This window comes from Melospiza georgiana, chromosome 6 (assembly GCF_028018845.1).
Source record: "Melospiza georgiana isolate bMelGeo1 chromosome 6, bMelGeo1.pri, whole genome shotgun sequence".
Taxonomy (NCBI): Eukaryota; Metazoa; Chordata; class Aves; order Passeriformes; family Passerellidae; genus Melospiza; species Melospiza georgiana.
The window spans coordinates 7,182,517-7,194,597 of record NC_080435.1 but is presented as its reverse complement, the minus strand read 5'-3'; the positions used below and the strand labels follow the sequence as shown (position 1 = coordinate 7,194,597).

At 37.5% G+C, this 12,081-nt stretch overlaps 1 protein-coding gene across 6 annotated transcripts in view; it reads left to right on the top strand.

Annotated features, from left to right (window-relative positions):
- The window catches only part of CKAP5 (cytoskeleton associated protein 5), a 54,023-nt gene that overhangs the window by 4,132 nt on the left and 37,810 nt on the right, over positions 1-12,081 (top strand). For all 6 annotated transcript variants that reach the window (XM_058027334.1, XM_058027333.1, XM_058027330.1 and 3 more), the window contains exons 2-5: positions 6,481-6,572; positions 7,097-7,290; positions 8,387-8,593; positions 11,027-11,198. In XM_058027334.1, the coding sequence (XP_057883317.1) occupies positions 6,516-6,572; positions 7,097-7,290; positions 8,387-8,593; positions 11,027-11,198 (630 nt within the window). In that variant the 5' untranslated portion in view covers positions 6,481-6,515. The remainder of the gene's footprint in view (positions 1-6,480; positions 6,573-7,096; positions 7,291-8,386; positions 8,594-11,026; positions 11,199-12,081) is intronic.

Here is a 12,081-nt window from a genome sequence, read left to right as displayed (position 1 = left end):
GGATGGCGGGGGCGCCGCTAGTTTCAGAAGGAAGCCGTGCTGGAGGGAGCTTCCCTTGGAGAAGGAGGGAGCTAGTGATGTCTCCGCGGGAGCTTTCCTTCATCAGCAGTTCCGGCCGTCCTTTTAAAGAAAATCACATGAGCCTTTTCATGCCTGAGCTCCGTAAAACCTCTTGAGGGGTGGGGGCCTTTGCAGCTTACAAGCACAGTCCCACTGACATCTTTCACTCCCAACTGTCCACCCTTAGAATTATGTCAGTACATGCCTGTGCACTTGCCCGTGTGTTGCCCTTTTCCCTTTTGCCCTTCTCTCCTCCCTAAGACTGGCTTCACTCCAGGTCTACCCATGCAGTTACAAATTGCTTTTGGTCTTAGCTGTAACAACCACAAGGTCAGTTTATTTTGCATTGTCTCTGTTTTATATGAATGGAAAAGAATGGCCCTGGTTATTTTCAGAGGCCATGTATTAAAATGTATTTTTCCAGAAAAATTAAGTATTTGTATATTTTACCAGTAGCTTGTCATTTGTGCTATTAAAATTTCACTGGGGTGAGTTAGGGCATGCAAAATAAAGCAGGCAGGAGAGAATGTAATGCTGTTTGCTCTTTAATGCTATTTAGCATACATTTCTTCTTTTTCTTTTTGTTATTCTGAGGTCTTTCTAATTTCTCATTGAGAGTCTTTGTATCTTGCAACTTATAATTCATCTGTCAACTGAAAATGCCAGCCTTTTAAATTCTATTAAATTTTTATTGCCTACTGTATTATGATTTCTTGGGTCTTCACCATTTTTTCAGAGCCACTTTATGTTGTGTCTAAGGGGAAGGTTTGACTGGCAAATAAAAAAAAACCCCTGTGTTGCACTAAACTTCTAAGAAAGTGAAACTTTGTCCTTTCAGAGCCAAAGAGCAAATGGACCCAAAACTGCCATTAAACAAAAAGACCAAACAATTCCTTCTGCTGAGAAAACTGTGGCTGCACTACCAGAGACCTGCCTGCCAAGAAGTATAGTTTTATCTGAAATGTGACATCCAATTATATGCACTCCAAATTTATGTCCTATTGTATAGGAACATTTCAAACAGATTTTTCCTTTAAAAATACCTGTCTTGATTTTTCTGAACTTACTCTTGAGTAATGCTTTTGAGAACCTCTCAAAATATGAAAATATTTGATGATGTTCTTGTGCAACTGTAATATTCAATATGTGAAAGTGAGTAGGGAGAGGTAGACAATCAGTATCAATAAACATCTGGTTTTGTTTAGCATAAAATGGCTTCCTAGTTTGCCATTGTACATCTTCTGTAGAAAACAGGCTGGAAGCTGACACTTCACAATAAAATACAGTGATAGATGATGAATGTATGCTTCAAAAGAAATCACATTTTAGAATGTTAAAGATGGAAAGATTTTTCCTTAGCTGTACCCTATACTATAAGCTATGATGTTAATGCGATTCAGCTCTGCAAATTGTAGCAGGAAAAGCATTTTTTTAGAAGTTGAGTAAGAGCTGTTCAGAGTAGTTCATGGTGAATCCAAACTTTGGATGTTTTCATACTTTCTCACCATCTTTTAATGTGTTGATCCATTTGTTTTCCAAACGCATGTATATTTGTTTGGGAATGCTCACTTTTATTTTTGAAATTCTTGCATTTGTGCTGCCTTGTAAATGCTTTCCACTCTTGCTGCATTTTGCATGGTCTCCCTTCAAAAGATCCTCTTCTTTCCTTGATGGTCTTCATTTTCTTGCTGTTCTGTAACATAAAGCTGCCCTGCCAAGAACTGTCAGGAAAGATTTGTTATTCATCTCCACTCCTGATTTCTTGGGTGACTTGCTTTTGGAAACGTTGCATTGACCACTTTTATGACAAGTGTCTCTCACAAAACGTACTTTGGCAGTTCAGTTGCTTAAGAGGGCTTGTTTTCTGGATTTTACCAAAATGAATGTTATTTCTGAAATACTTAATTCTGTTTGTTCCAAGTTGTGGCAGTAAAAAAAAAAAAATCTATGTAGGTCAACCACTTCATTGCTGCAAATTCACTAGTAATAAGGGAATTTAGCTGTGTTATCATATAATGAGGCCACTTGCTATTTGGTTGTTGAGAAGTAATGACTTGAGGTTTGCATGTCCTTGCAAAGAAGCTTTTAAGAAAAACCTTTTTGTCAAGTGCAGGATACTCTATGATCACACAGAACCCAGTGACTTAATTGAAAAGAGAAACAATAATCTTTTATTCTGTTAAATGCAAGATGCAGACAGTACAAAATCTTGGCGTTAAGACAGACATGAGCAGTGATGAAGCTAGAAAGACTGGATGTTTAAGAAGGAGCTTTCCCTCTGTGACTCTGTTCTAAAGGGATTTGTAAATTACTGGAGGGAATAATTTTATCGCTATTTTTGGATGGCAAATTCAGTGCAGAAAGTAACTTAACCCATTTTGTAATTGAAGTATCGATTGTAAAAATAGTGGGGGAACTCTGTTGACCAGACTGAAAAAAAAAAAAAAATAGGTGAAACACTGTTTCATGGTCATTCAACTCCCTTCCCTGTGCCTCTCTTATAGTGTGTGATTTCCCCCAAGTTAAGTACATTGTGATGTGGGAAGGGAATTGCTAGATGCTGTAGTGTATCACTACTGTACAAGCAAGAGGTTGTACTTTGTGGCAGTGAACTGTTGTATGTGTGTGTTTTGGTTTAGAGCAAATCTGGGAGAGAACCCCTAAGGGGGCTCTTTTAGTAAAACAGATTCAATTGGCCCCTCCCCTGAACCGGTCCGGGAGAAACTGCTGCTTTGGAGAAAAGTGGAAAAAACCATTTATTAAACAATAAAACCTAAGCAATATTAATCAATAAAACTCCTTGCTGTTCTAAAAGAGATGACAAACTGAGAACACTCTGTCCTTGGGTTGCAGCTGAGCTCGCTCAGTCTCAGATCAGTCCCTCCGGTGCTGGAAATGTCGCAGGCCAGGCCCGGCCCGTGGACCACAGGTGCAGCTGCCAGTGCTCTCCTGGCTGTTCAGTCCAGAGCAGTTTCAAGAGGTCCAAAGAAAAGGGAAAAAACCTACAGTCCAGGGAACTTCTTTGCTTCAGCTAGCTAAACTAACTAAAAACAAAAGGAAGCTCTGTTCTGCTGTCTGTCTATCTGCAGACAACACAGTCAGGAGCAGGAATGCGGAGGACTGAGTGCAGTGGCTGAAAACAAACTGTGTGCTTCTTCTCTCCCTCCCTTCACTCTCTGGAACACATCTTAAAGGTGCAAAACTTACTATTCAGCTTAAAACAGAACGAGATGATTGGGGATAAAAGCATCATATAGTCAACTCAGGACAATGTGTAAGGATAAAAATAATTGTAAATCAGTCTGGTAATGGACAAGCCTTTTTAATAGAGTTGGTATTGACTTTAGGGTTTGAACTGAATTGAGGTTCTGGTTGAGGACTGCCCTACAGTTAGACTTCTTTCCTTGGCAGAACAGATCTCTGGAGAGAAATAATGTTTCTTTATATTGTTGAGGTAGTAAGTTCATGCTTTTGTCAGTTTTCTAAAAAAACAGTGTAGATGTCTAGTACAGGCACCAAAATTTTATCCTCGTGTTTCTGTTGCTGGCATGTGTGTTCATGCTTTTTTACCATTTTTCTTCAGAATAACTCTTATCTTTGTATTGGTTCGTTATGTGTTCTTCAACAAAAAAGTATAAAGAGGCAATAGCTTAAATTAGTTCCAAGTTTCTGATTAAGAATCAGAGCTACCTAATTTTCTCTAAAGTTCATTCTGCTTGTTGTTCACAAGGGTGTATGTGACTTTGGGAAGAGACCACTGCGTCTGTTTATGTTGTCTGCATCCACACTGAGGAAGTGCTCCATTATTTCTATATTAGTGCATTCAAATGAAGATACTCCTAATGCCAGCTCAGTTTATACTGGCAAAGCTGTCTTTGCTGATGGCACTTGGCTGCAGAGCTAACTTAAGGAATTTTACTGCTGGAAACTGTTTGCTCTAGGGCATGCCTGCATCCATTGCTAGGTGGGCTGTTTGGAAAGCTTTTCATGTGAATTCAGTCTTGTTTCTTGCTTTTGGAGACAAGTCATTGCCTTTATAGAGTTAGATATGTTTTACCCTCCACTTCTGTATTTGCCATGAGCATCTTATTTTGGGTGTGGGGTGGTGCTTTTTGTGTTGTTTTGGTGTGCATAATTGATTTCTGGTTTTTGGTGGGTTTTTTTTGTTGGCTTTTTAAATAGGTAAAATGCACTGAGTTTGAATCAAGAGTTTGTTGATTTCTGTTTCATTTTGAACTCTCTCAGTAGGCTGAAGGAGGGATAAGAGAACACAAGCAGGAGTTGAAGCAGATGGATTGCAAAAGGCTGATGGGGTTTGGATGCAGTAACTCACTGCCTTTGACCTTGTATGACTGTTTGGGATCGGCATGGCCTTTGAGTTCTATTCTCATTGTAAATGAGAATAGAATGAGTTCTGTTCTCATTGTAAATTTAATTTGGAGTACCTTTTTTTTGTTAATTCCTGACATGGAGGAATGCTGTGACTAGTTTTTTGTTTGTTTGTTTGTTTTGTTTTTGAGTAAGTTGAGCATTAAAAGAGATAGTGGAAGAGAATTAACAGTTCAGTGGAATGGGTTTTAGGTAGGCTCACATCTGAGTACTTCGCTTCTTACATAATAAGCAGATCCTTTCATTCTCAGTGGCTTACAGTTCTTTGGCCCTCCCCCAAAAAAAGTGTGCTTCTTTAGAAGCACACTTGTTACCACTGTGCTGATGTCAAGAAAAAATATCCATATTGTTGTTTGTTTTGATGAGAAAGGGAATGAGAAGGAAACACCCTAATAACGCTGGGATGCACTTGTTTATGTATGTAGTCAGCTTGTGTTCTGATATTGACTCTTGTTTTACTGCCATTGGGCAAATTAATAGTTTATGCAATTACAGTGAGAACAGTATTAACATCCATAGGAACTTGTAAATATTTAAGGCAATCTTAGTGTAATTTGCTGTGGGGCTGTGTGTATTGGGGACAGGTAGGGGTTTTGGAATTTTTTGTGTTTCTTATGGTTTTTGTTTTTTAATTATTGGGAGGTTGGATTGTTACTTAAGTATCTTCTAACTTATCCAGGAAGGAATTAAAAAGACTGTTTTTACTGTATGCTGTTGCTAGCCTAATTTTGCTGTCACGTTAGCTGTATGTGTTAGTGTTGTGTCGCTGACAGAAGGCTTTGAAGTACTTACTTATTTAATTTATATGACTGAAAATATGCCCCTAATTCAAGGGATTAATTTTCTACAGACAACCTCTGAGTGAATTAGGTAAAATATTTTGTAGGCCAAAGGCTGTTAGAAGCATTCTGCTAGTGTTGTGTACTTTATGCCTGTAGTGGTAAATTGTTGTGTATGGCGGGGTTATAGAGTTCTTGGCTTGGTCTGTGCATTCGCACTGGTGTGTTGAAATGTGTTACTCCCTCTCTGGTTTGATTTTGTGCTTATAAATAACACTGGGAGCCCTTTCTATTGCTGCTGCTATTTTCATTTTGCTGACCTCTCTGCATCAGACTGGTTGTCTCATTATTTTCTGAGCAGTCAGATTAGTTGTACAATAAGTCTGAGATGGGCATTGAGCCTAAGATCTCATCTGTCATACCCTAATAGTCAGTATTCTTGTTTTAGTCTAAAGGAAAGGAAGAAGGGGAAAACCACTACAACTTGAATGACTAAGGATTTAAACCCTCCACGTGGCAAGAAATTGATCTGTTGTTGACAGTTGCTGACGCTGGCTACCTTAGGGCAAAAATGGGTTTTGTTCTTATTGATAACTCTTCATTTCAGTTGTGCTGTTTATAAAGTTGTTAAAATGACTGTCCTTACACTTGCATCTGATTATTTTTTGACACTGATTCATGGCACCTGTTGCTAAAAGCACATGTCAGTAAGAGCCAGTTTTTAGTGTTGATGGGAACTCATTTTGGTTTAGTGCCTTAGCTGTAGTGCATTCCTCCTCAAGCTTAGGTGAGGTTATATTCCACATGCCTTTTCAGCTTACTAAAAGTTTTACCTATTGAGACTTGTAGTGTGAGAAATACTACAAATTGCACTGCTTTCTAATCTTGAATGGCTTCTGGTAATTTTCTAGAGCTAAAAAAACAGTGGTCTGGTCTTCAAAGTGTGCATCTAAATATAATTACAATCTCGGATTGCATATTAGCAAAAAGATTTGCTACAGAACTGGGGAGTTGTATTGCTTTGGAATTTTGTTGTTGTTGTTTTGGAAATTTTTGTGTGTGTTGTGGTTTTACTTTGGTATGGGGTGTTTTTGGGGGGGTTTTTGGGTTTGTTTGTTTTGGGGTTTTTTTTGGTTTTTTTTTTGTCTTTTTTGTTGGTTGGTTTGGTATTATGTTTTTGTATTTTTAGGTATAAGTATGTATTCACCCAATATTTATTTTTCTGTTTTCTAACTTGTCCTTATCTCCACAGAAATTATTGTAGTTATAGAGAGAACCTGATTTACAATGGGGGACGACAGTGAGTGGATGAAATTGCCCATTGATCAGAAATGTGAACATAAGGTAGGTGATCATGGGTTTGGCTTGCTGCATATCTCTGCTCATGATGATTTTGTAGTGTTTCTGTATATAAATACTCTGTAATTGGGTAATCTTGACAGTTACATGGTGTGAGTATTAACAGATCTGAAACTGCATCAGCTCTATCCAACCTAGAGGTTGAATAACCTCTATTAAGCAGATTTTACTAGCGTTGTATGGCGTAAGCTTGTGTGCTGACAGACAAGTGCACTCATTCACGTGGAGAAATTACTCATCTGTAGCTGAAACTGTGGGCTCCCACCTCCTCACTGGTGTTTGCTAGAACTTAGGAAGAGCTGGGGAGAAGATTGGCATCTCTCTATCCAGATCATTCTTGGCAGGAGAAATATTTTGTCCTGTTGCATGTCATTCATATAGACACTGAAGAGAAATCTGCAGGTGCCAGCTTGCTGAGCATACTTTCAAATGTGATTGAAGAGCTTTGTGAGATTGGTGAGTTAAGGTTGTAATAGCACAACATTTAAATGTCCAATTTCTGGTTCCAGCTATGGAAAGCCAGATTAAACGGTTATGAAGAAGCCCTTAAGCTCTTCCAGAAGATAGATGATGAAAAGAGTCCTGAATGGTCCAAGTATCTTGGATTGATAAAGAAATTTGTGACCGACTCCAATGCAGTGGCTCAGCTGAAAGGACTGGAAGCAGCGCTTGCTTATGTTGAAAATGCTCATGTAGCTGGGAAGTAAGTAGCCTTTTCTTGCTGCTCTTAGGCTGTTAGGGCAGTTTAATGTGCCTCTCTGAGAAAGGCTGCAGCTGCATGTAAATTATGCAGTGACCACTATCAATTCTGATCTGTACTGTTAAGAGCAGAACTTGCTTTCCAATCTAGAGAACTTGCTGCATGGCAGGCTTTCCTTGTGGATGACCTCCATGTGCATATTAACTTATCACAGCTTGCTTGCAGCGTTCTAAAAACTACTGAAGGCACTAGTAAAAATTTCTGAAATGGTGAAAAAAGTGAATCTCTCATGTGGTGCTGTAAGTGCTATGAACTGGAATCTCTGTTCTTGTTTGATTGAAACAGTCTTACCTATACAGGAGGGAGCCTTTTTTGTGTAATTCATACATGAAATAAAATATAGTTATGTTTATGTGACATTGCATCCAGCATAACCAATATGAATCTTCATACCTGCCAGTTTCTTCACTGGATGTGTTTTAGTACTTGCATGTTGTGTAGCCCATGAAGTGGACTATACTCTTGAGGGTGAAATAAAAACATGTAACAGGCCAGTTAGTCCACTTTGGTCCACTGACTTTGTGACCTGATGAAATGAATAAAGGTCTTAAGTAAGAACAAATAAACACAAAGCTTTGTTTAAAAAAAATCTAAAATCCTTGCACACTCCTTGATTTAAAAGTGGTGTCAGTGATTTAGTTTATGTGAAACTTGGAAGTATGTGTGAAATACTGTGCTGGGATTATGTACTGACACACTTAACATATTGCAGCATATATAATTCCAGGACATGGCATTTATTTGTGAACCTCAACTAGACTGTTAATGCACTCTTGTGAATGTCTGCTATTCACTGGTGTAGTCTGATATTAGAATCATATTAACTGTGATCTGTGTTCTTTTATAAAACTAGATGATGAATCCATCCCTTAAAAAGGGTTATTTCCTTCAAGGTTACCTGAGGATGTAGTCCCTTTTATGTGAAGGCTTGTTGGGTCTTAATCTGGATTTGGTGCTGTGTGTGTTTTTCGTGTGGATAATGATGTAGAACACTTAATTCACATAAATGTTCCAAAAGTAATACCCTCTCATCTTTCAGGACAACAGGAGAAGTAGCATCAGGAGTTGTAAATAAAGTGTTCAATCAGCCAAAGGCCAGAGCAAAAGAGCTGGGTGAAGATATATGTCTAATGTATATAGAAATTGAGAAAGGAGAGGCAGTACAAGAAGAATTATTAAAGGGTCTGGACAACAAAAACCCAAAAATCATAGTAGCATGTATAGAGACACTGAGGAAAGCACTAAGGTAAGCTTTTAGTTCATGGTGTATTTTGTGATTTTCTTCTTTTTCCTCACTCCAGCAATATGTGGAGTCTAATTTTATTGCTGTCTTTAGCAGGCCCTTGTTCTTGTTGAGTAGAATGCATCTTTCCTGAATTGGTATTTTTTGACAGCAGCAGTTGACAACATCATGGGATTTGTTAGATGTGAGGGTTGTCTATGTTGTACTAGAGTCATCTGGATCTCTTTCATTCTTGGTAACTGTTTACCAAACTTCCATTTTCCCAGCCTCTGAGAGAAGGGCAAGATTCCTGTGTCTTGTACCAGACTGTGAAGCTTCACTTCTGAATATCTGTAATAAACTCACTGATGTGAAAACTAAAACATAGTTTTGTTTTTTTGTTTTAGTTTATTTTAAACCACTGTTTTCCTCACTGATGTGAGCATGTTTAATTGGGTACACAGTGTGTATTTTTAGAAGAAAGGGAAAAAAAACCCAAGCTCATTGCACAGTAAGCTTCTATTGTCCATATAATAATTCCTTTATTGAAAAGGAGAGCTGCTAGTGCTTCCTAAAAATCAAATCAAATTTAGGATGATGTAGTAGGCTTCAGTATTAGATTATTTTTTGGTTCCACATGATATTTGCTGCCATTGAGTGAAAAATACTGGGGTTTTATGAAATTCTTGTACTTGGTGTATATATAATTTACTGACCATTAGGGTTTTTTTTAAAGAAAACAGAAAATTTTGAAATTAATGGACAGAACACTTCTTTCTGAGTAAAGTAGCTCATGTGCAAACTGTGTGATATATGTGGAGAGTGCCTTATGTTATATGTCTTTTAGAGAACTTACTGAGGCATACATAGAGATGATCCTTGTTCAACTGATTTTTTTCAGGATTCAGTAATATCAAAATAAAGTTTGGGCTTAACACATTACCTATGCTTCTGCTAAGTGAAACTGCTGTCCTATATTAAAGAATGTGTTCTAGGTATTTTAATTTGCTTATCTAGTTAAATGTCCTTTTAACAGTGCAGTGTAGTTAGAAACCTGCATAACCTTCCTCAGTATCTTTCAACTAACTACTTCTGTAAAATGTGCCACATATGTTTTTTTTCTTTCTTGCAGTATTTTATTATCTTTGTGATGTTAAGATCAAATACGCTTATGCAGCCCTGTAGGCTTAAACTCCATCTTCTGCTTCTGAGCTGTGTTGCTACTTAAATTTTTCTTATGCTTTGGTAGACTTTCTGCATTGATAACAAAATTTTTCTGTGTTGTACCTAGGTGGGTAGCTTGAATGCATTACTAGTTTAATTTCTGGTGTTTTCTGTCTTGTGCTAAGGTTTCTATTCTTTCTTGTTATATAAATTAGATTATATGAATTGGATACAAATAGGTTTGCATAGGCATTTCTCCAAATATGCTCTCTTTTTAAGTCATGATAGAAAAATTGAATTATTGGGCAACTCATTGGTTCATATATTTAAATTGTGTTACTTTCAAGACCTGTTTTGAAGGTTTTTACACTGAGTGTTTTTTAAAATTGATGAGGAAATAAAATGATGTGCACTGGAATTTCTAGAAAGTGAGACATGTAGATTTTAGTCCTTGAGCAGCCTTTTTTGCTAACTTTTTATGTGGAACTTGAATTGGAGAGAACCATAAGAAAAAGTGTGATTGGTAGAAAAGTTAATTCAAAATTAAGAAGAAATCTTTCTGAATCAAAAAAAAATATTGCTTTTGAGGTGATTTATATATGATACCTTAGTAACTACAGCAGTTAACTTTGCAATGAGTTTGAAAAGAAAGTTCTTGTGTTCTCATTCATCAGTGATTGAAATAGGAAGTTTTGTGTATTAAGTGCAGCAGCACATAGAATCTTCTGTCAAGGAAGGGTGGTTGGCTGAGGAAACTTGTTTTATGTGTTCCTTCAGTGGCACATATTTCAGCACATATGTTTTCTTTGAAGATGACCCAAGCTCACTATAATTATCTGGTCCAACAAGTGGGAAAGTGACTAATGCTTTTACTGCAGCTTGTTTCCAAGGATAGACAAAGGAGATTCTATTCTGATTAAAAAAAAAAACAAAGTAGGTCATACAAATTTTGGTCTAAGGACAACTTCTTTCTTGCTTCTCTTTTGTCTTTTTTCCCCCCTTGGCAAGGGAGCTGATTTAAACACTGGATTGGATTAAGTACTTTGAAGTAATTTGAGAGGCCTGATTTTGTAATTCCAAGCTGGGTGTGGAGGTTAATTTTGATAGGGCATATAGTCTTTAAATTTTATGGCAGCATCTCAAAATAACATCTAGCATAATGGTTTGAGTAAATGACAAAATCGCTAAACATGCACTGGAACACTTTCATAAACTGTTTTTTGAAAAATGAGTTATTTGTGAATTGTTCCCTGTTCACGGACACTGATGCTATTCTGTGTGTTTCACTGTCAGTGAATTTGGTTCAAAGATAATCTCACTGAAGCCAATCATCAAAGTATTGCCAAAGCTTTTTGAATCTCGGGAAAAGGCTGTTCGAGACGAAGCCAAGCTCCTTGCCGTGGAAATCTACCGTTGGATAAGGGATGCTTTGAGACCTCCATTGCAGAACATAAATTCTGTTCAGGTAGGCAGGAAGTATTTCTGTATCCAAAAATTTGATGCTCATCCTCCCTGATTCTGTGGTGTTGGGCGTTCTTAAAGCCAAAATTGGAATGTATTTTTTAGCTCAATTTAACTTTACCCAAAATATTGGTCACTCCTAGTCATTTGTAAGGAAATCATAACAGAGTTTGGTTGCTCTGAACATACATGAAGTTGTGGGATGCAGCTTCATATTGGAACTGAGGATAACAATTGAGCAGTAGAATGTAGCAGAATGGTTGCCCTTACAAAAGACCCTTGCACTGAACATCTTCAAGTCAATAATTGTTATTCTCAGTTTTCTTTTTTCTGAAGTTTTTTCCTCTGTGCATCCCTTCATACTTATTCTGAGGATGCTCAGGATGTGACTGTTTCCCTTCAGGAAGTGGTATTGAATTATGGTAGAATATTTCATCATTTTTAAACTTTACAAATTATGCATGTCCTTTCCTCCTACCCACCTGAGTTAATTATGTTCAGGTGAAAAGGAGTAGCTTGCTTTAAAAGGGCATGGTTAAAAAAAAACCAAACTGTTTCATCAAATGTAGCTCAGCATGTTTGTTTCATCTTAGTTTTACTGTATAATAATAGCATGGCTGTAAAGGAAAGCTTCCTTAATGCTCAGCCCTTTTTATTTCAAAGTCTGCAGAGGGGCCACACCATTCTGACTGTTCTACTATTTGTTCTTATGTAAATGCTTTTCAGTAATGTTCTCTTCTTTGACTAAGTTTATCCACAGACTTCTGAACAGTGAATGTGAAGTCACTCCTTTAGTGGCAGAAATAAGATAGTAGTGAAGTGTAGTGCTGTCTTGGCTTTGAAATGGGAAAACTGTAATGGCTTGCTTGTCTTGGGGTATGTCCATA